Below are 23,607 nucleotides of genomic sequence, written 5' to 3'. Positions count from 1 at the left end.
ATGGAATATACAAGAGAGAGAAGCTGTCTGTCTTATTAACTTGCAAAATCTTTAAGATACAAGCACAGAGAGTTGTAGAAACATAACTGAGAACAGAGATTTTGCTACTGCATTTGCTCTTGTGACACAGGGGTTTGAGACTTAAACCAAGAACACACCAAAAACATGCTTTGATGTAGTATGCAATGTGCTTGATGAAAACAATAAAAAAAGCTTTCCACTCTATATAGCACTTCATAAATATGCATTTATTTCCTCATCTTTCATCAGTTTTACAGTTTTAACCAGTGCCTCAGTGTTAATAGTTGTTAGAAGCATACAAAGGAACTTCAGATACTTCTATTCTGTAGATCTGAAGTTAAAAGGGCCTTTCCATAAGGAACTGAGCCAAAAAATAATGAAACTAATTTCTTATAACATATTACAGAGTTACATAAGATTTCAACTTGCATTTCTATCCTACTCCATGTACTGTATTTACATAGTTAACTAATTTGTTCATTATTTACATTTTTCAAATACTGTAATCATAAATCTTTTTATATTGTACATTCTTGTTTAAATTTTTTATTACAGAAATTCTTTAACACGCATTTTAGACACTACAATGTCAATACTTCACATGAGTTCTAGGAAATTACTGCCTGGTTTCACTAGTGATGTGTCAAGATGCCTCCTTCATAAGAAAATACGTATTACAAAGGAATTTTTATAATATTCAGAATCTTGAATTTTGAAAAAAATAAGTACATGGGATGTAATAATGATAACATTATTTCCTTTTCTATGTAATATTTTGTTTGGAATGATATTTTACCTGAGATGTAGAATTGTTAATATAAGATGGGATTTTTTTTTAATAAAATGGAATATTTCATGTAAATCTTAAAGTATTGAAAAGTTGAAATTTTACATAAATGTTGGCCACCTATTTACTGAAAACTATCCCTATCTGTATAGATATATCATATTTTCCAGAAAAGCTTATATCTACATAAATAAGCATTGTTATTATATTAGGAAACTTCTCACTATCCTTAAAAAGCAATGTGCTCAAGTACAATATTCAACTTCTGACACAGACACAATAGTAAATGTGACCTCTAATGGTAATACTTTCTTCCAAGGGAAGTAAGAGGTACCTGTTGAGTTTGGAAGACATGGCAGACAACTTATGTGGACCCAATGAAGGAAATTTTATATATCCAGTCCCATAAATGTTATGCAGGAGCATCTGACACAGCAGACAACTTTGGGTCAACCTTCCATGTTACATGTAACTACCTAAATAACATCTTAATAGAAAAAAGTTAATTCTAGAAAACCCTTACAACATTGTACATTTAATGCTGTGTCTTCTGTTGTTACAATAAAATGCACTTCTATTAACAAATGATTGTAGATATTAAGTTTAAAGCAAAGGGTCATAAATTTCAGGTTTCTTTTATTCTGTAATTGGTAGATATTCTGTTAGGCACAATATGACATTCTTTGTAAACATAAATTTCTATACATTAGACCATGAACTGAAGTTACAGAAAACAGCATACAGACATTTAAGAAACACAGATCCACTACATGCTCTAGGCACAAATGCAGCAATCTAGGAGGCCTGATCTTGCATCCATTGCAACTGAAACCCCCAGCTGATACCAGTGGAACAGAAATACATCCTAGTCACCAAACACTCCTGCTTCTGCATTAGTTCAGTTTTTTCTCTTCTACCAAAGATGTCATGTAATTTTAAAATACAGATCTCATAATCACATGTTGGTAAAAATGTATTTTATTCTATTTACCCTGAAACACCTGATTATTATAAAGTCTGTGTCAAGAACTAAGGCCCCTAAAACAAGCAATGTAACTAACACATATACGAAGCTTTCTTCAAAATATGCATCTACATATTTTTAAGAACTTGAAAATAATCTTCCAATAACAAGTCATAAGAGAAAACCTCTTGAAGATCTTTTATTTCCCAAACTTAAAAGTGCACTACGCTTTTCGTGCAATGCTGTGCAACTCAAGAACTGAATAACAATCTGAGCTTCCAGTATATTGCTTATTGCAACTCTCACCCTTAATAACCTGTATGCGTAGGGTAGGCACAAATTAATATAAGTTATTTACATCCAATAGAGCAACATCAGAATTCTTATCTGAAAAGATTTCTTGAAAATAAATAGTGCACTTAAATTATGTAAGTTTTAGGAAATTATTCAGTATCCCATGATTATATGAAGAAACATTAATCTCATTCTATAAAGTGATAGAGGATTTTTATTCTGCTAATGACACAAAAGTGATCCGAGTATATAGTTACTGTTATTGTTATTGGGAACTATCTTCTCGCTTCCTTTGAATAATCAGAAAAAAGATACTAAATTATTTAACAAGTAAGCTTTGGAAAGATATAATAATTTTCCTTTTCTAACATGCTAGAAATGGAGAATAAGGCAACAACTGAGATAAAAATGTATCTTGCTTTGTAAACCAAGCTTCTTATTATGTTCCTTAAAAGTGAACTTTCATGCTGAAAAAATGAAAGCCCTTGAAAGAAAAGCTTTAATTACTTTGACAAGACCACATCTTCTATTTCACTCCATATTTTAAAAAAACTCCAAAATTTATAGAGAGGGATTTATGTGAATGTTATAGATGAGTCTTCAGCTTTAAGCAATTCCTGTGTATGGCTAAAAAGCTTCTATAGCACCCTGCAAGACTTAGTAATGTTTAGAAAAATGCCACCAGTTTCCATTGCAATCTTCCATATTCTTATATTATTGAAGTATTCTAATGTAATTCCATGGGAAAACAACAGATGCTGTGTGAATACCAATGTCTTCTGGGTTATAACCAGACCTCAAAACACAGGCCTTGCTGTCTCATATGGTCTTTATGACTACGAAAAGTTCTTTTTTCCCACTCAAAGTAAATAACTTTTACTGACCCAAACTGGCTGATAAAGTCATGGCAGATAACATTGAAGTCATGACAAAAAGATTCCATAAGTAGTTTTAAGTCTTAGGTACATACAAAAATTGCTCGACATAAATTAGAAAGACTGCAATTCTCCTAACTAGAGAAGGGGAAAAAAGAAGAAAATTATGTGACAGACTTCTGAACTAATTTTTCATAGCGAGCAAAAAAGTTCACTTTTAAGTTCATTCAATGCTCGATATCCTGCTTTGTCCATTTCTTTGGTATTCTGTTCTCATTCTGCAAATTCTAACAGAATTTTAACGGCCATCTTAATTCAAATGAAAGAGCAATGAGCTGAAAGCACAAACAGAAAAACAGATGCCATAATACTGCAGAACACATTGGTCTTAATGATTTCTGGCTCTTTATATTAATTTCTTGTAATGATTGGGGGCATCCGCAAATGCAAACTTCAGTCTGTAGGCCTCTGCTAGGAGTACACTAATTTCTTCATTTCCCCAGTGTACTGTGGGCAAATTTTGTAAAAATATCAGCAATTCCTAGAGGGAGAGAAAAAAAATATATACCAGCATAATAGCAATGTATTACTTATACAATGATTATTTATAAGCAATCACTCACGTAGCACCTCAGTATCCCAAGAAAACCTGAGATCCCATTAGGTTTAGTGATTTTCCCATAACTTTTATAGCAATACTTACTATTCAATCTTTCAGGTCAGAAACTAGCTATTAATTGTAGCTGAACCATGGTTATTTTCTAGTGTTGAGAAGAATAAATTTAAAAAAAAAAGGATGTGAACTCACTTGCTCTGTAAATACTATGAGTGAAAAAAAGCAATACTGCCCAAGTCTGTAAATTCTATGTACCTGCACTTGCCCTTGCATGATTATACCACTACTGGTACATGGATGGAGACCCCTTGTTGTACTCAGACAAGCAAGAACTCACACACAACGTATCAGAATCATTCCATTAGACTTCTAAGAGATAAATAGTGTTAGCATATCCTTTTTATAGCTGGTAATTGAGATACAATGCTCATGGGTATTTGTGTCACTAGAAACTACTAGAAATTTAATTCTGAGCTCTGAAAGTCCAAAATGGTTTAAGATGGGACCCAGTCTTTTTTTAGATTTGCCATATTTCCTACATTATTTTAGCACCTGGATACATCTTAACACACTTGCCAATTCCAACCAAGATCTAGAAGTTTTCACATTTCATTTTGCAGATAGTTCTTTAAAAATTCCGCATTTATCTTCCATATTTAAGATTTTCATTCTACTTTCAGTTTGTAACATCTGCTGCCCAGATCATTTCAATATGCCTGTGCTAGGTACGAACAAGAGGAATACCTAAACTTCCTCTTTAAGCAGCTATAAAATACTTATTTGATTTTTAATACCTTAAATGCTTTTATAACCTCTTTATCAGGTGAGTAAGAAGTAGGCAGCTACAGATAAAGCAAAGTTGCTGACTGCATTGCAGAAGTGCTATAGTTCTCTTCCCTAATTAGTCTTTTCACACGCAAACAAGAAGAATATCTGACTACTTCAGGTGCTGCTGCTTTCGAGGTATGCCTTGTATATAGTACAGCAAACAACAGTTCCATTTCTTGGAACATTAATTATATAGCAATACAGATAAAATGAATCAATAGAAATGATTTCAAACAGTAATTTGAATTTAATTTGAAAAGGACTTAAAGTGTGGATTCATGCTTTTGTAGGGCATATGTTTTACTGCAGCAACATGGTATCAGCAAATGTGCCCTATCTCCTGTTGGCCAAAACTCCAGGATTGTAGCTCTATGCTGAACTGTGATGTACACGATCAAATCCCACTGCTGGCACTTTGAAGGATCCTTCAAAAGGAAAGATTGAAAAATGCTTGCTTCCTATCCCATCACTGGATGGTCAAAAGGGCATTATACCTATCTGTGTTGTTGCCTGTTCAAAGTAGTATTGTGCTCCAGGGCATGGAGTTACGCAATTGGATACATTCTCAAAATTATGGTTGATCACGAAGTCTAGAACTTTTGACAAAAACTTCCCAGTCACTTCAGATGTTTTCCTCTTCTCTGACATTTGAGGGAGAAGTCCCTCACACTGATGCAAAGATAAGCTACTTTTCTATTTATACATGAAAAGTTATAAAATAAAGTACTATTTCAGTCAGTTGCAGTCAACTCCCACCTCAATTCTTAGCCTTGTTTTCTCACTCTTTTCCAGTTTCTTGCCCTGAAATATTTTTCTACAGGTCCGTTTTTCCTCTCTCTTGTGTTAGGTTTAGGCAAAATTCATTTCCAAGCAGCCTAAGCCCAGGAATGGAGATAAGGAACTCACTGGGACAGTGCCTCTAAGTTCAGTTCTGACGACAGCACCAAAATCCACCATGACCCGCAGCAGCACAAAGCATCAAATCCTCATCTGTACGCCGAAACTTGCCAGCTGTGAGAGGACTCTTCAGAAGATCAACTAACACAAATTCTCTGCCAGGTTCATGCAAATGACAGTTTTATAAGGCTCGTAATTTGACCAAACTCAGGAAGGAAGTTTGTTTTTTTTTAAATAAATGGTGACCCAAAAAGGTCACAAACCCTCAAACGTGATACAAAAGCTACCCTAGGCCAAATACAAAGTTCATGTTTTAAACATTCCAAAGAAATGATCACCTGGAGATCCCCTGTCTCAAGCTTTTAATTGTTTTGACCAAAAAATTCCTTAAAATTTAAGCTGTGGCAAAGCAACAAAAGGGAAGTTTTTGGATGAGTTACATCACAACAAACTGAATGTGGAATTTTATGATGGGAGCCATAGGGCAATCTTAGGTATGAGTACAGTTGTTAAGCCTGCTTGTATCTTCTAGGTGCTCTATTTTTGCAGGAAAAAAAACGCAGACAGACACTTTGCGCATTTTGTAAATTTGCATGTATTTGTGAGCATGTGCATATGTATATTATACATGAGTACGTTTGTTAAGATTTATTCTGAAGAGCAGGAATACGTAAGCAGGAATGCAATTAAATCCACAACCATTATCTTGCTATAAATCATAATCCTGCAATATCATGTGTAAGTACACAGTGAAATTCTTGTTGTTCATAAGGGTCTTATTCTCCTCGACCTCGCCTTCTCTTTCCTCTGCACCTGCTTTCACGAAAGATGGCTGTAGGAGCCCTTACCAAGGATTCTGTCATTTCAGGAAACAGCAAGGAGCATAAACGAACATGAAATTATTTGTGAGAGAGAATTATTTTGGCTTCATCTATTTCACGGTCTTGCTATACTGGTTCTTGAAATATGAAACACAAAAGGATAGAAGTTGAGCAGTACTATATATTTAATTACAAATATTAACTAGTAATACAACAGAGTTAGCATGAGAATGTCTCTATTACACTTGAGAGAACACATTTCTAATAAACTGTTATACAATTGCCAAAATACCACTTTTTTTTTTTTTATTTCCATCTACTTATTTGACAGTTATGCTGATAACTGTAATTAATAAATTAGCAGTGCAGAGTAGGAAGGTTGTGTGGAGGGATGATAACTGCCTAGCTCCATGAAAGTTGTTTTTTCCTTTTACAAAAGTAACTTTCAACCAGCTCTAAGACACAGCAGTTAATTCAGTGAGGTCTGTGAAATTAACTCTTTTACTGTTTGCAGTGCTAAGACCTTGCTGGGTCAGACTTCTGGTGCAAACTGGTTTTCCTTTGGGCTACTGTTGAAATAAATTTGGCCTAAACCAATCCTTCAGCCACTGGAGAACCGTCAGCGTTCTAGCAGACCTCAGCACTTGTACTTTGTAGAACATCATGGATGTTCCAACCAACACCTGCCTGTACAGAAGGTACTATTAAGCTATTCAGCAGCTAGTGAATGACAGCTAAACTGCTTCAGCATGAGATGAGAAAGCAGGAGTCTACATTGGTCACACATTTGGTCCACTACACTGATCGTTTCTGTGGCAAGCGTACATGTTTCTGAAACTAGAAAATGTTGCCACACATTTGTGAAACACAGATAATTCTTGTAGATAAACAAATCCTGCTTATATATTCAGTTTTGATGGTAAGGTGATCGTATCAGATATGCCTATCAAAGTGAATACAAAAATATAGTTTATTTTCTTAAAACCTTCTACATAGCAGTCACTTTTACAAACATCTGACTGCTCAGTGATTAAAAGGAACTAAAATAACACTCACTCATATTAATTTTGTTACATTTACCTTTCCAAAGCACTGAAGGTACATTTTCTCACAGAATAAACCACATTTTCTAAAATAAATTTACAGTTTTAGAGGTTTGTTTGGAAATGACCCATGGAGAACCCGACAACACACATGATTTTCCTCCCAGGAGACACAGCACAACAGCAGGAGAAATCAGGTGCTCCAGGCTGGAAAGCTCAAACCATTCAACCTTACACTCTTTGTTGAACATGCAAAGATTACATCTTCAATATCCATATTACATGAAATTTAATGTGCAGCTCAAATCTGAAATAGGAGTATTGGTGAAGAACTAGTTTAATATTTCTACGATTAATTGCAAACTTATTAATAATTTTCATCAGAATTGAATACATAAATAAATAGCAGAGTAATCCATTGACCATCCAAATCCACTTCTACTTGACTGGGCATTTTGCCACTGTTACCAAGGGAAAAGACTCATTCCTTAACTGTTCATCAAAGTCTAAGACTGATACTGACTAGTGAATATGTTTTATAAATCCAAGTGAATTAACTGGCCAAAGACTTGAGTGATTTTCTCAAGATAAGGCTTATCTTCCTGCGATCTATTACAGAGCTTCAAAACTGGCTCAGATAGAAATAAAACTTATATCTTGTTAAAAATAAAGTAGAACATGGCAAAAACTCTACTAAAGAAAATTTTCTTTTCTTTAACTGCTAAAGAAAATCATGCTACATTTATCGCTATCTGAATATGGAGCATTCTTTGAAAACAAAACAACAACACACCACCACCCCCCACCACCACCCCCCACCCCCCCCAAAAAAAAAACCAACCCCAAAACCCAAACCCCAAAGCACTCTTTGGATTTGAAGAAATGGACAAACATATGCTACTTAATATTTGCAAGACCACATGACAAGTTTATCTAAAACTGCTCAATTTAGCATTTTACACTTACAAAAGACCAAAGATGACTACGAGTGATTCAAGACTATTCATTTACTTTTAATGACTATTCTTATTTTTGTTCCAACAGACAAAGCAAGAACCGCTAGAATCCATGTGCAAATAAGGCATCCACGCTAATTGCTTAAATTAATTTTCCTATTGACATTCAGAATTAAAATATAAGACACTCTTTGAAATATGATGAATCAGGAACTTGTATTAATATTTACCATAAAAAACTCATTAGTAATAAACTGCCTGGTATATTTCAGAACAAGAAAACTGAGTCTGAAAAGCAGTATTTGTAAAATATTCCTGCAAGAATTTTATTTTCTGCTTAATTTAAATGATGCTGTGATGCCACCTGGCTGAGAAATCAGGGCAGCCAGTAGATCATCATCAGAGCTGGGGTTTCCAAAATCCCAGTCCAATGTTTGTTTATATTTTGGCTGCATCTACAACAAATATACTCAAAATCACATCCTTTGCATTTGGTGAATAGAGCGCCCCGGTTTCATCGGACTCTTACTGCACTGAATAGCCATGTTAATCTCTTGAACTGGGGCCCAGCTGCGTGACCCAGCCTGCCAGCACAACTTCAGTTGGGTCTGTATGTGGCGTTTGCCCTCTCGTGCCACACTGTGGAAAAAGGCATTTCCAGCCTTCCCTCCTCCTTGCCATTCAAGCAGTGGCACGTTTCCTCCTGGGTGAAGAAGAGTCACAGGTATCTGAGGTATGTACAACCAGCAGTTAATTCCTCATCTATGGAATAACTTTGTTAAATTAAAAAAACCCACAAAACAACCAAGCCACACAACACCACCCACCCCCGGCCCCAACAAATTAATGACTTTTTACTTCTGCTTAAAATTTAAAGAAAAATAAGAGTATTTTCAAAGTGGTAAAAACCTTAACATTGTAAGGAATGAAATAACAGTCTGATCACCTTCTTGCCTCAGTCTTGACTGACCAAGTCTGCTCTGAGAAATCACAATTTCTCAATCCCGCGCGCAATCTTGCTCCGTACCCAGGAGCAACAGCTGGGCATGCTACCCATAGCAGAGGAGGATCAAGGTACTATTTAGATTTGCTCCTTCCCACCCTCCCCCCCAAGTACAAGAAAATGTGAAGAGATTTTAGCACAGGGCCACTAACATGGTTAGGGGGCTGCAGCAGATCTTATATCAGGAGAGCGTGAGAAAACTGGGATTTTTTAGCTGGGAGAAGAGAAGGCTAAGGTAGGATCCAAGAGCAGTTCTCTCCACTACATACAGAGAGGATTCTAAAGAAGGAAGAGGGGCCAAGAGGCAATATTAACAAGCTGAAGCTAAGTTGTCATAAGAAAAAAGTCCTTCGCAATGAGGGTGCTTGAGCAGCTTGCCAGGGAGACCGCAGAATCTGTCCACTGGCATTTTCACAACTCGCCTGGACAAGCCCCTGAACAAGCTGCTCAAGGTCTGACACCAGCCTGGCCTTCAGCAGCGGATTGCACTGTGGACCTCCCTTCCACACTGAAATTTTCCAGTATTTTATTTTTCTAAAGGACATGGGCTTAATTAGAACAGAAATCCAAAAGCACAACAAAAAACTGCTACACATATTTACTCATTTGCTCCATTTCAGGAAACTATAAAGGTATGTTTCTAACAAGTAGAAGGATGTGCTTCTTTATTTGGAATGAAAGAATATAGGGGGCTGGTATAGCTGTGTTGCTCGGTTATACTATGACTAAATTAAAAATCAATATAATCAAACTGATCTCTTAGTATGGCAAAAGATCTAAGCATAAAGTATTTAATATCATTTGTAAGAGATTTCTGGCTTATGTTGGTGTATTTAAACCACAATTCTGAAATAATTCTTCAGCACACTGAAATTCAACATTTTCATCACCAAACAGAAAACCTCTTTCATACAATTTCACTCATATTTCCACTACTTTAACTGCATTTGGATTTACAAGATGCTTTACATACATGTTTTTGTAAGATATGCTAAAATATGCTAAAACACTTTATATAGCATGCTCAACTATGCTACAATATATAAAGTATGTTTAAACACTTACAAGCAGCTGTATAGCATGTACTTTTAAAGTACACATACTTTCAAAGTGTCATTTTCCTTAGATAAATTAACATGTATTCTACAACTATCCTATTCACCACATAACCAAGACAAGACAGTGGTAAACTGTCTGGAAATGTTGTGGTATAAAAGAACCTTTAGAAGCATGAAAAGAAAAAGTATTGAGGTCTGTGTTTTAAACACCACAGCAATAAGATCTGGGAGTAACACTGCCTGTTAAGCAATGGCTGTTGTCAGATACCAAATTATTCTAGAGGGGAAAACCAAAAAAATCTTATCACACAAGATCCAATACATATAAATACCAGACTACCAGATAGATATCTCAAACAGAAGATGATTTCCAAAGCCCTTATTCTTCAGTGTATTCCTCAGTTTCCTCTAAAATCAAAATGGTCAAGGTCTGTTCCTTGTAAACTAAATCAAAACTGAATACTAATAAAACTTCACAAAACACATTTTTAATAACTATTAGAAAGTTAACGGCTTCTTTCTCCTCACTGAGATTGTAATCCAGTGAAATCTCAGCCCATTAAAACAATCTTAAAACCCCCCTCCAAAACAAAACCCCGAGGCAAAAGAAAGTAAATAACATGTTTTGAAATCTGGTTCTTTAGCAAATCCCCTTATAGTATGAAGTCCACTATAATCCCTTTAATCAATACAGTTTTTAGCATAAGATTTGGCAATAATACTGGTCATTTGGTAACGGCTAACTATAGTTGTTATGCTATTTATTGTCACCCCCCAATATTGTCATATTGGCTCCGTATGTAGATCTTGAAGGAAGGAACATCATAACCAGCTATAGAACAAAGGACATGTTGATAGTTAATAAAACATAAAAATGTTATTCCAATGAGTAGAGCACAAAGGTCTCTTCTGTGATAATCAAAGCAATTTAATTACTCTGAAAACTCAGTTCAGACTTTTTTGTCTGTGTGAATTATTGACAAAGTTCAACTGCAGGGGTTTTTTGACAGAAGAAACTTAACAGAACATAAAAACCAGTAATAGAAGAGTGTTTTTATTTCTAGTTAATATAAAAATGGCAATAACTGAAGTTAAAATCAAACTTGAACGTACTGAGGAAATTAATAGAGTTAGTTTTTAATGTCAAAACTGAGAACCAGTCTATTAATTTAACAAATAAAGGCAGTCCTAAAATACAGTATTTTTCTATGTGAGCTGTTAATCCTTCCTGCTGCTAACTGCAATGTAATTATGGTCTGAGCACTTCTGGTCTACCACAGCTCTATTTTGTACTGATAGGCAGAACCTGCAATCTTACTATATTTTATGATCATGAACTTTTCAATATTATACTTTTGGACTGCATATAACTAAATGAAAGGTAAATTAACTTCATATATAATCTTTCATTATTTAATAGGGAATTGCCAACAGCTATATTTTGAACAAGAGTTTAAAAGCTGCGCTTCAAATTTTAGACCATAGTACCTACTTTGAAAGAACTAATGAAGTGCAATATTACTAGAAGTTATTTAGAGGAATTATTAAGACAAGCTAAGGAGGAAGCCAATTATTGCCAGAAAAAAATGCCCATTTATCTTTTAAGATAATATAAACCAGAAATAAACCATATGCATACATACAAAGAATTCTAAATGTTTTTATGATTTTATGGGAAATCGTATATAGTGCGGAGCCAGAGATAGCCAGGACTGGACAATGATTCAAAAATTTTTTTCCAACCAAATGTAACCACTCTACAGGCAAAAGAAATACTTAATGTAGGAATGATTTAATTCCTATTTCCCTTACAACATTCTTTTTCACTTGCTCTTACTTGGGATTGTCAAGTATGAAAGGAAAGGGTGGCATGGATGGCTAGTACCAAGTGGGCATCCCGTCCGGGCGCTCGGGCGCTCCCCTCGTTGCACAGCGAAGCAGCCAGGCAGATGTGCCAGAGCTACTGCCTGGCTGAGAACCTATAACAGCTGCAGTGCCCAGGCTGGTAATGTGCTGGGCAATGCCAACCTCTAATCCTCTCCCCAGATACTTAGGAGGAAGGGTACCTGCTGCGTTGGGTCTCGGCCAAGCTCAGTCCAATTTCTGCCCCTTCAGCCTGCCGTCAAAGTAGTAACAAACGCACTGGCTGGCAAGATGATAGCACAGGTCCAGCGCACACCGCAGAGTGCAGCTGACCTCGTTCATTTGCCTTAGAGCTACTTTTCCCTTCTCTCTGCCCCTCGCTGTTGATACGTTCTGCACCAAGTAAGTAGGGCTCTAGCTCTGAGGCAAGTTCTCTTTTCGTTCTTGAGTACGTTTTTTCGTACGTACTCTTTCGCTCTTTTCCTCTTTCAATGCACTTTTCAATATTCCCTATGCCGCTGCCACTTCTTATTTCTCCAGCTGTCCTAACCTGCTACATGGAGTTGCAAATAATGAGCTGTATTTCTGGAGTGCTGTGCATCTTACTAATTACCCATGTCTCGGAGTCAGAGAAAACATTTCATTCCTGTTGGGCGCAGCTGGAATTGAGAAAACTAAGATTTCAAAATCTAAAAGAGAGAGTAGGAATAGGTCATCTATTGCAGCTTAAGAAATACTTGCTGCAGATACAGGTTAAGAGGCATAAGTGGACCTGGATCCTTCAGTGGCACAGCTGACCACCTGCATTGCTTGCTGAGCATGGAAAGCCACATGCCACAGCAAACACAGTCTAGGCAGCGATGGCAGAGATTGCAAAAACCAGTCCGGTTTGGATGCTGGATGCAATAATGCTCTCCTTGTTCTCATAATTTCAAAGATTATGGGTGAATTTAAACTTTGATAAGCAGAAGATGCGGAAACACTATCTATGCTAAGTGGTAAGAGCATTTAAGCCTGCACTGGACACAATCTGAAGGATTTAGGAGAGATATGTTCTTGGCAAGTCATAAATCAGTGTCACTCAAGAACTCCCACCCTGAATGTGAAAGTTCACAACCTGTCCTGTGACAGTTTAGAGGGGAAAAACCAAACCAGAAAAACAACCCAAATATTTGCTGAAATAGTGAAGTCAACTTCGTAGATTCAATGCTAAACTTGATTTTTTTCCTTGTGCATTTCTTTATTGCACATTACCTTAATTATGCGTCTAGAATTTCTTGAAAGTGTTATTAATTCTTTCCAAAGAATTGCCTATTAAACCATCATTCTTATTTATCTTCATTTTGACCTTTCTTTCACACACCATGACATCTTAACCAACAGACCACAGCATACAGAACTCGGAATAGTATGAAACTAACTACAGAAGGAAAAGGTTATTCAGAGTTCTAACGAGACTGGTTGCACCTTAAAATGGATACTTTTTAAAAAATATGTTAATAGGTTAAAGGTTAATTTCTCCTGCTATCAGCTTACATTCAGCAACTCAAGTGCATAGTGATTCTCAACAAGTATATATTTTTTTATTCTTTGGATTCAAATATATAATGTATATTCTTTGATTTAAATATACATTTTTCTAACTCTTCATGTCAACTGAACAATCTCCCATTAATCTTCTGAAAACATACAGAAGTATGCTATTCTTATAATTAATTTCATATTCTTAATAAGAACTTCATAGAAACACACTTTAACATTCTGAAAATGAAAACTTATAAAAAGTTGATGGTCTTATCATTTTCCTTTCATGTTTTTCTTTTCATGACTACTGAAAAAGATTCCTGGACTCAGCATATTAAAACCTCTAAAACAGCAATTAAAGTCCTGTTTCATTCAGTATGGATCTCTTACACAAGTCATTAGCAACCTTAATTGCTAATCATAAAATATGTGGTTCTAAAGAACTATGTCAGAGAAGCTGTGCTCACTTAGCTGAAGAGAAGATTTACATCTTCATTTATATGGATATGAAAATATATAAATTAATATGGTAAAAAAGTACATTAAAGGACCACAACTTAGCTGATGCTGTAGGTAGCCTTATGTCCTTGTTCTCAAATGAAAACCAAAACCACAAGTAATCCCCATCCCTAAATCTTAAAACAGGAAAAGAATTTGTATGTTAGATCTTTTTCTTAATGAAACTTACTATCTACATGTTACTATCCACAAGTTTGTAAGACAAGGTTGAGGACATAGATTGAAAAACAAAGCAAGCATTGGTACGGAATCTAAAAGATGTTCAACTGCATAAAGTCCTTATTTTTGTAATACCTTTTTATGCTGAACAGTCTCAAAATGTTTCAAAATTATATGCATGTGAAATAGAAGAATTTAAGGTAGTGATACAGAATATTCAATACTCAAGAAAGAAGAGGAAGTCATCTTACTCAAACACTGATGTAAATTCATACTTAAATCAGCCAGTCAAAACCACTGTTGAGTTCTTCCTTAAACTAGAGAAAACAGAACTTCCATTTTAAAAATCTCATATGAAAATTGAATATCCCAGGAAATGTCCAGGAAAATTTCTCAGTACTCCAATTGCTACAGCACAGAACAGCATGGTCCTGAACCACTCTGATTATGCTTTTTGCCATATCATTTTATGAAATATTTCCATATTGCTCGTATTTGGAGATATGTGTACTTCTTATGCACCAAAACATAAATCATAGTAAATAAATTAAAAAAAAAAAAAAAAAAGAAAAAAAAGCCCAAGTATATCACTTGTCACTAGCTCCATGCAAAAAGCAGCAAATAAAGGAAAATAGATGCAAATATCCAGAGTATAAAAAGTCATGAAGATCAGAAGTCATTCTATTAAAAATAAAATCCAAACAAACCCCATCCAAACATAGAACCTGCTGTATCAATTAAGACTTCAGCAATTATGGCAGAATTTTATTTCTGAAATGAATTGCCAATGAGTAAGTTACTAGTCAAGCAAGATCAAAATATTTGTACAGCAGATTCCAACAGAAAATTTACAATTCTGCCTCTCCATAAAGTCCATATGCTACCTACTCTTCTTGGTTTGGTCTTCCTGACCATAATTTGGCAATGCATTTTAAGTGGAACATTTGTACACCTCCAAATTCACACATATTCCCCTCTCTACAGTGACTTAAATTTTAACACTGTAGTAGGAATAGCTAAAAGCTCAGCAGAAAAGGAGAAAGAAAATCATAAAATACCAATTGAATATAATGAAACACAAGGACAAGAGTGTATCAAAATTTTATATATTTCAGACTTAAAGCAATTAGTATGTACAAAAAGGTATTTCACACTGTAAAATGTTCTCAGTAAAAACACACCTTATTTTAGAGAATACATACATTAAGGATTGCAGATGCGAAACTGCCTGTATATATAACTTAAGTAGTACTGTCTGAGATATATAATTTTTACATCCAATAAATATGTCACAATGCAGTGCCTACTTAAACCAGTATATTTTTAGAAGTAAAAAAAAAATAATAAAAAATTCCTAAACATAATTCAAATGGAATATTGTCAGTTTCCTAGGGGTATAGGACTGAAGGAGGCCATTTCCATTACGTCGTTCAATCACCCACACCACACGAAGCCATATATAGGTGTTTTGTTCTGAATAATAAAGACACATTCCCTACTTGCCATGTCAAAACCCACAAAGCATTTGTACACCTCTAACAGACTTAAGGACATTAATACAGAGAACCAACAACTTGACGATAGAAGAGAAGAACCAAACCACCTTCATGAAGATATCGCAGTTAAAGGAAAGGACGGATAAAGAGTCCACCCGAAGTTCTATGCCTCTACATTGGCAGGGAATCTGATAAGTGAAAATTTCCAAGTTAACCTGAGAAACCTCACAAAAATCAATAACAACTAATCCAAAAGTCCCTTCAACTCTGAGGAGAACACCACTGCTCTCATTAAGAAATCGTTTAAGCTTCCTTGGTGAGCAAAGCACGCAGGCACAAGGGCACAAGAGCACGAGACAGGGGATCATCCAACCTGCACAGGTTCTTTCAACATACAAAAACAACGTCCGCCCCAAATCTATCCATTCCTTGATGCCTTAAGAGAAAAATATATGAAATTGCATTTCCTTTGTACCTCTCAGAAGAAATGATGCTTCAGTTGGAGAGAAGTTCCAAAACGGTTTGCATAGACAATCAGACTGAAGCATTAATTCAAATTAACACAATATAAAATTCAATTGTACACTATAAGTTAAAGAATACAAATATTCTAAAACAGTATAAATACTATGCAAGAAACATGATTAATAACTTTGCTGAAGACATCTTTCAATCTGTTTGGGGACAAAAAACCCCAAACAAGGATTAATCTTACTATACTGCACAATCACAAATTTATCAAGCTTGTCAGAAAATATATACTGCTCTTTTTCTCCTGATATTTTACATAGAAATTGTTTCATTTTATCTAATGGTTTATAAATCGAAATGGAACAATTTATATCCTTTTGATCTTTCACCAAAATTATGTTACGACCTTACCCCCATCTTTACCCCCATTACAAAGTGATCCAAATGCATTCTAGAAGATCATTATACTACTGTTCAAGCTTTGTTTCACTAGATTAAATAAGTTACATTAGTTTAATACGCTCTGCTAGGGCCACTTCTTCATTTCCCAGTCTACTGTTGTTGGTTAACTGAAGAGATTACATAAAAACCAAACACATAATTCTCATGCAAGTCCCAGAGAGAGGCAATTTTTCAAAAGCATAGAGACAAAGAATATATTAATGGAACCATGGAAAAATAATAATTCTAAATGGAGTACATGGAAGCCCTAAGGTACATACAAATACCCTAAGGCCCTAGGATTCTAAGACAATTAAAATACTAGCAGATTTTATTTATATAATATTTAATTGCCTTTCTTATATATCACCATACTGATAAAAACAGAAATCCACAATTTCAGCTTTGGTCAACCAGAATTTGAGATCAAATTTCTATATAAGATGACGAATGCCTCAACTTTCACGGAAAATACGAGTTTGCAAACCAACAGCTGAATGCAGGATTTATTCTTTGCTTATCTACAAAAGAACAGCCTCTAGACAGAAACACGAGAGAAGAACTGAGTGTCTTTTCAGTGCAGTAGGTGACAATGGGCTGGGTTAATCTTTTCCGACTGCTGATTTTTAAGATTTCCAAGATGAAAGTCCTAAAAGTGCTTAGGCCGTGAGTACTTCTTCTTGGTAATTCTAGTCCGTACACGTACGGAAATAAACAAGTTTACACTCTAAAACTTCACAAAAATCTTCACGTTGAAAGCAGTGGCCCCTGTCACGGTACCAATACCCCACAGCACAGTTTGGCAGAGGAACACTCTGACAATTGCAAAATAGCTCCAGATCAGTCATCAAAGATCAAGCAAGTCAAAATCCTTAATTTTCCACTATGTAAGGATAAATCTTACTAAAAGCATGGAAAAATCAATATGGAGGGAGAAATATTGTTTTCATAAGAATTATTTTAGCATGTGACAGATGTTAGTATTACATAAAATAAATATTAATAATAGTTTGCAGTATTTCTCCCAGGTGCAGCGTTCTCACATGTGGTTTTGAAAAAATTCAAATTACATTAAGAAAAGGTTTGTGGCCTTGTGGGCTTCAGAGATTCAGAGAAAAGCTTTGAAAAATCTGTCTGTAGTGATTATCTAACTTCTCAAAACCACACATAAACCAAATAGGTTTTAAGGAAAACATTATGCCCAAATTGATTTTCTTTGGAGAATTGGGCTTTTGACAAAACTATTTCTTTTATAAAACCATACCTTGCGAATAAAATGCCATTTTGATTAAATACATGAACATGACCAAAAGGTGTTTAAGGGTTTGGCCAAAACTGTAATAACATTCCTAGTAGAAAAATACTGCAGTGGTGCATTATGTGGTATAATGTGTTTGATGGGCTGGTTTGTCCACAGTAACTACATCTCTCTTCTGTTCCTTAGCAGGCAGATGAGAGGAGGGATTCCTGTATTTATCACAATAATCTCCAAGAGAGGAAACTGTAGCTCAGCTTGGAAGACGTGGCGTTTTCTCACAGAAAGACATCAACTACATGAAATATATCTTTCAGAGGTCTATTACTGGTGGCAATTTTGGTTTGCTTTAATAGGCTTGCCTGCAAGCTGGCAATTCAAGGGCAGCTCCGTGCTATGCTCTGTCATCTTTTCTCTGGGGCGGCAATCTTTAAGAAAGGATGTGGTAGAGAACAATAGCTATTAAAGATTTCAGACATCCCTGTTTAACCTGCTGTCCTATGCAGATCAGCACCTGAAACTAAGCACACATGTAAGGACTGTGATGAAAAAAACTTAACACAAAGCTTTAGTGAATCAGTTCCTGAGGACTGGATGCAACCATTGCTATTCACTCAGCTAACAGCAAGCAAACGCTACTGTGCAGAAAATGAATTAAGATGGGATAAATGGAAGCTCTTACTATATTTGCAAAAGGATGTCTAATGCAAAAAACACTACAGAGAGCAAATGAGTTGTCATGTGTAAAGGTCTCACTCTTTATGGCAGCTGAAAGAGCTAACTAGGAGGCTACAATGGCAACAGTAAATCTGCTATAATGGCATTTCTGGAAGAATTTTAAATCCAATTTGTTTACAAGTAGATGACAAAACAATAGGCATTTAATTCTTGTTATTTTTACTGTCTTGCAATCGCAATGAGACAATTTTGTTGTAAGACAGCAAAATCTACATGCACCAGCATTTACGAAACCGTAGGAGAGAAGAGAAGATTGAAAGAAAGAAAATTAATCCTCCTCCATCTGCTTGTCTCAAAGAAAGGCATATGTCACTTCATCCTATTACTCAGCTCATACTCCAAAAGCTTTTAGTTTCTCTTTGTTCTCTTATCAGTAGTTTTGATTGAGTTTTGTAGTCAAGTGTACAGGCTCCTGTGATTTTAGTCTTCTCCAGGGTTACACACTGATAAGGCCAATAATTGACGTTGTTATGCAGCAGTTTCTGCTGAAGAAATAAACATGGAAAGAAAACAGTTTTCTTTGTAGAGAGATGTCTCCAGTGACAGCTGTGAATTACTAACTAAATGGAAGCCCTGCCAGTGCATTTAGTTTAGTAGGTCACTTAAATTGCTCAGGAAGAACAACAGTTTTTTCTTTGTTCACAAAATTCTTTTTCATACTGAAATAGAGAAAACAGAGATCCCTTTGTTGTATTTACTGAAAATAAATAAAAACATTGGTTTATGAGAGAAAAATACCTTATAGTAATCACAAAGTGCTTTTCCTGGAAACTTACAGGACAACGAAATCAGATTTTCATTGTGTGGAAGATTTGATTTAAAACTTGGACAGTAACAGCATCTCTGTAAAATAAAAGGCATAAAGCAAGGAAATGTCTCCGGATTATACACACCCTGCATGACATCCTTCCCTTCCTTTAGCAGGAATCAGACAAAACACAACTCTTGACAACACGTGCAGATGATGGGACCCCAATTTTGCAAGGTGTTCCTCCCAGCCTGCAAAATGCATTGCTGGACCTGTAGGGAGTTTGGTCTCAGCATCCTCAGAGCTGTAAAGCTCTGAACAGAAAACACACATATATTTCCTGTTACTTCATATGGGCTTCCAAGATAAGGAAGGACACAACATACTGACCGAACAAAAGCAACTTGTTTCTAAAGTTCAATTATGTTACTGGATATGGTGAAAAAAATTAAAAAAAAAAAAAAAAAAATACTGAAAAAGAGCAGTGATTACTCAACAACTGCTGAAGCCTTTTTAAACAAAATAGTGCTTTTTCTCTGCAACTAGGCTTTATAGAGATCCACAATTTTAGACTCATATTTTACAACAGCAATGTGGTTCTAACACTGTGTGCTTCTTAGCTGGTAAAGAAAACTAGAAGTTACTAGATATCAAAACGTTTAAGTGGTAATTGCGTAAAGACAAAAACATTACACGTTTTAGAAATAAGGACTGCCATTTCAAAATTGTACTCTAAGGCCAATTCATTATCTAATTTGTTTCAACAACTGTGAGCACTTCAGATGCTTTCTGTATCTGTACATCATAGGAGCCACGTATGTCAGTGGGAGTAGTATTTGTCAGATACACAACGCAAATTTTGGGCTGATTCCTAGAGTCATAGATGTTAAAGCCAGAGATCATTACTTTCTTTGGTCTGACCTCTTGTGCAGATAATAGGAACTAAACCTAAATATTTTTTTTTCTTTCAGGAAAAACATCAATTTGAAATCCTCAAGAGTTGCAGAAATTCATTACTTATTTTGTTAGTGTCTTAGGATTTTTTCCATATCAAATTTCTCATATATTAATCAACTCTCCTACTGGTTTTCTTTTTGACAAATATTTCAAGCACTTCAGTCAGCTTCTCTGAGCCCTCTCTATGTCTTTGTCGTGGTTTAACCCCAGCCAGCAACTAAGCACCACGCAGCCGCTCACTCACTCCACCCCCCACCCAGTGGGATGGGGGAGAAAATTGGGAAAAGAAGTATAACTTGCAGGTTGAGATAAGAACGGTTTAATAGAACAGAAAAGAAAAAACTAATAATATTAATCATAACACTAATAAAATAACAACAGTAGTAATAAAAGGATTGGAATATCCAAATGATGCACAATGCAATTGCTCACCACCCGCCAAATGACACCCAGTTAGTGCCCAAGTGGCGATCCCCCTGCCCCCACTCACCCTAGTTTATATGCTGGGCACGATGTCACATGGTATGGAATACCCCTTTGGCCAGTTTGGGTCAGCCGCCCTGGCTGTGTCCCTTCCAAATTCTTGTGCCCCTCCAGCCTTCTCGCTGGCTGGGCATGAGAAGCTGAAAAATCCTAGACTTTAGACTAAACACTACTTCGCAACAACGGAAAACATCAGTGTTATCACATTCTTCGCACACTGAACTCAAAACATAGCACTGTGCCAGCTACTAGAAAGACAATTAACTGTATTGCAGCTGAAACCAGGACAGTCTTTGACTTCAGACATCAGAACTGGATGCAGTATTAAAAAAAAAAAAAAAAAAAAAAAAAAAAAATCACAAAAAGGCAAAACAAGCTCTTAGGTTCTTTAATTTAAGGATCCAATTACTTGCATGTGCCACAGCATCACTCTGGGAGCTCAGATTGAGAGAGCTGTAAGCAATGCCCTCTAGGATCTCTTCAGAAGTCAAGCATCCCAGGCTACAATCTCTCACTCCAGAGATATGACCTATTCTACTTATCCTGTATTTGCAAAAATTTTTCATTTGACTATATCAAAATACAGCTCACTTGAAGAGGTCAAGTGAACAAGTGATTCAACATTGGTTTATATAACTGCTCTGTTCTCCTCACTGTCAGAATGGTAAATTTGTGTCATACACAGGTTTTTATTACCCGCTATTTTTTAAATGGAGATGCTGACTAGCACCATGCCAATTACTGACTCCCACAGAAGCTCACGAGAAAAACCTCTTCTTGAACACAATTGTTTCTTTAGTCCTCCTGGTATTTTTGTGATACTGTTAAATGCTATTTAGAAGCAAAAACCCCAAACAATCCCCATGCCCTCCAAATCATTACATTGAACATTTACATCTATCAACCAATACATAATATCACCAAAGAATAAAATCCAGTTTTACTGTGTTGTCTGTTATCTAATGCAGATTCACTTCTCAGGAATAAAGGTTGAAATGAAGCTGTTAGGAATGACACTGGGGAAAAAAAGTTTAATATGTTCTTAACTGATAGTAAGATAATTGGATATGTAACTAGATAAACAATAATTATTCAAAAAATACTGTCTAAGTAAAGCTGATAGAATTTAATACTTATAATTAAAACTGTATCTTTTTTTATCTTCATGAACATAACAATATTATTTTCTTCCCACTGAGCCTTGCGAGATAGATAAAGAAAAATGTCACAGATACAGGAAGAACTTTTATGTTACAAGCTTGCCATTAAAATCCATTAAAGAAAATAAAGATAAAGCTATTTCTGCAGACAATATTAATAACTCTTATTATTATTGTTAGCTGACACACTGTGGTCACTAGAAAACCAGACTCTTTACAGTATTATCCTCTTATACCTTGGAGCTTCCCTACTTGCAGTCTTCCTGAAAATTAGGTAAAGCCTTTGGATAGCACTCTCAAGTGTACAACAATGCCTACCCATGAAGAGAACAAACCCATCACGAAGAAGAGTTCTGATAATCTGTAAGTGGTAGACACATTAACAAAAAGTAACTGAGTATTCAAAATCCTCATGGAAGCAAAACTAAATATCTAAGACTACCCAAATAGCTAAAATTACCCCAAATAATTCTAACTGGAATGGATTTATTTCTGAAAAATAAAGGAAACAGAAATAAAGGTAATAAAACATCAAATTCTTTCATTACAGTTTCACATTCATGACCTACACTGTTATCACTTATTGGTAAGTAATCGTGCTGCCACAAGGGAAATGATAACACGCTCAGCAAGGCTGAAATAGGACGAGACTGCACCCTTGCAGCCTCAGCCAACCATGAAGTCAGCCTACTTAGGATGACTGGAACCACTCCAACCCTAATGCTACCTCATTTACTTTCTTACATTCTGTTGAGATAGAGAAGTTGCAGTACAGATTTGGAAAGGCACAACAGTCCACTGCTGATTCATGCTGCTAAATCATGCTGTTATTACGTTATATTTATGCTGCTATCACACTATTTTATGATGAGAGACTTCATTACGGTCAGAGTCAGAGCAGATGATGAACTATATGTCAAGAAGAAACAACACTTGCTTGCCTGCATTAAAATATATAAAGTCTATACTTCAGGTGAAATTAATTCTACTGATAAAGAAGCATTACAAGTTTCAGATACAGTCACACAGAACTCTATTTCAATGATTAAACAAACACACAAGCATGTTTTGCCAAATGAAAGGTTTAGCTGTTAATCACATGGGGACAGCAGTTGAGACTGTAACAGAGTTCTTATTTTCCTTTGATCCAAAGAGACTATCTTTAGCTGAATTAGTTTCAGTATAATTTGTTGACATACTGGCATTGCTTTTCTACAGTAAATGTCCTCTATTATGTAGATATTTTTATCCTAAGGCTCAAATTATTAAGACAGGCAACTTTACTGAAGACAAAATATGATAATTCTGCAACTAAGACAAACTCAATGTTTACGCTGAGAAAGAAAAAATTATGATGAAACCATTCAAGATACAGGACGATTGTAATGTAGCAAAAATGAAATCTGGACTGATAAGAACATCCAATGGAATTTGCAAGAACCAAAAATCCCCTCCACTTCCAAGAAGTGTACTGTTCTGTTAAAAGGTTATAACTCAAACGTCATGGAAAGTTAACGCATTATGTGCTGTTTCAATGCACAAATCGTAGTTGGAAGGTATATAGATGAACACATTAAAAGTCTATTTGGTAAAATACCCCCCAACTATACTAGCATAGACAGCCTCTTCT

General features: G+C 35.6%; 1 protein-coding gene across 2 annotated transcripts in view; it reads right to left on the bottom strand.

Moving 5' to 3' along the window:
• Positions 1 to 227: 227 nt before the first annotated feature.
• TBC1D22A (TBC1 domain family member 22A) overlaps positions 228 to 23,607 on the bottom strand; it is a 189,686-nt gene continuing 166,306 nt past the window's right edge. Inside the window, exon 13 of one of the 2 annotated variants that reach the window (XM_049813947.1) lies at positions 228 to 3,482. In XM_049813947.1, coding sequence (XP_049669904.1) covers positions 3,348 to 3,482 — 135 coding nt within the window. In that variant the 3' untranslated portion in view covers positions 228 to 3,347. Of the gene's footprint in view, positions 3,483 to 18,312; positions 18,406 to 23,607 lie in introns of those variants that run through there. The other variant, XM_049813948.1, reaches the window with a different exon arrangement.

This window comes from Accipiter gentilis, chromosome 11, assembly GCF_929443795.1.
Source record: "Accipiter gentilis chromosome 11, bAccGen1.1, whole genome shotgun sequence".
NCBI classification, from domain to species: Eukaryota; Metazoa; Chordata; class Aves; order Accipitriformes; family Accipitridae; genus Astur; species Astur gentilis.
The sequence above is the reverse complement of the archived record's forward strand: the minus strand, read 5'-3'. Positions and strand labels throughout refer to the sequence as shown.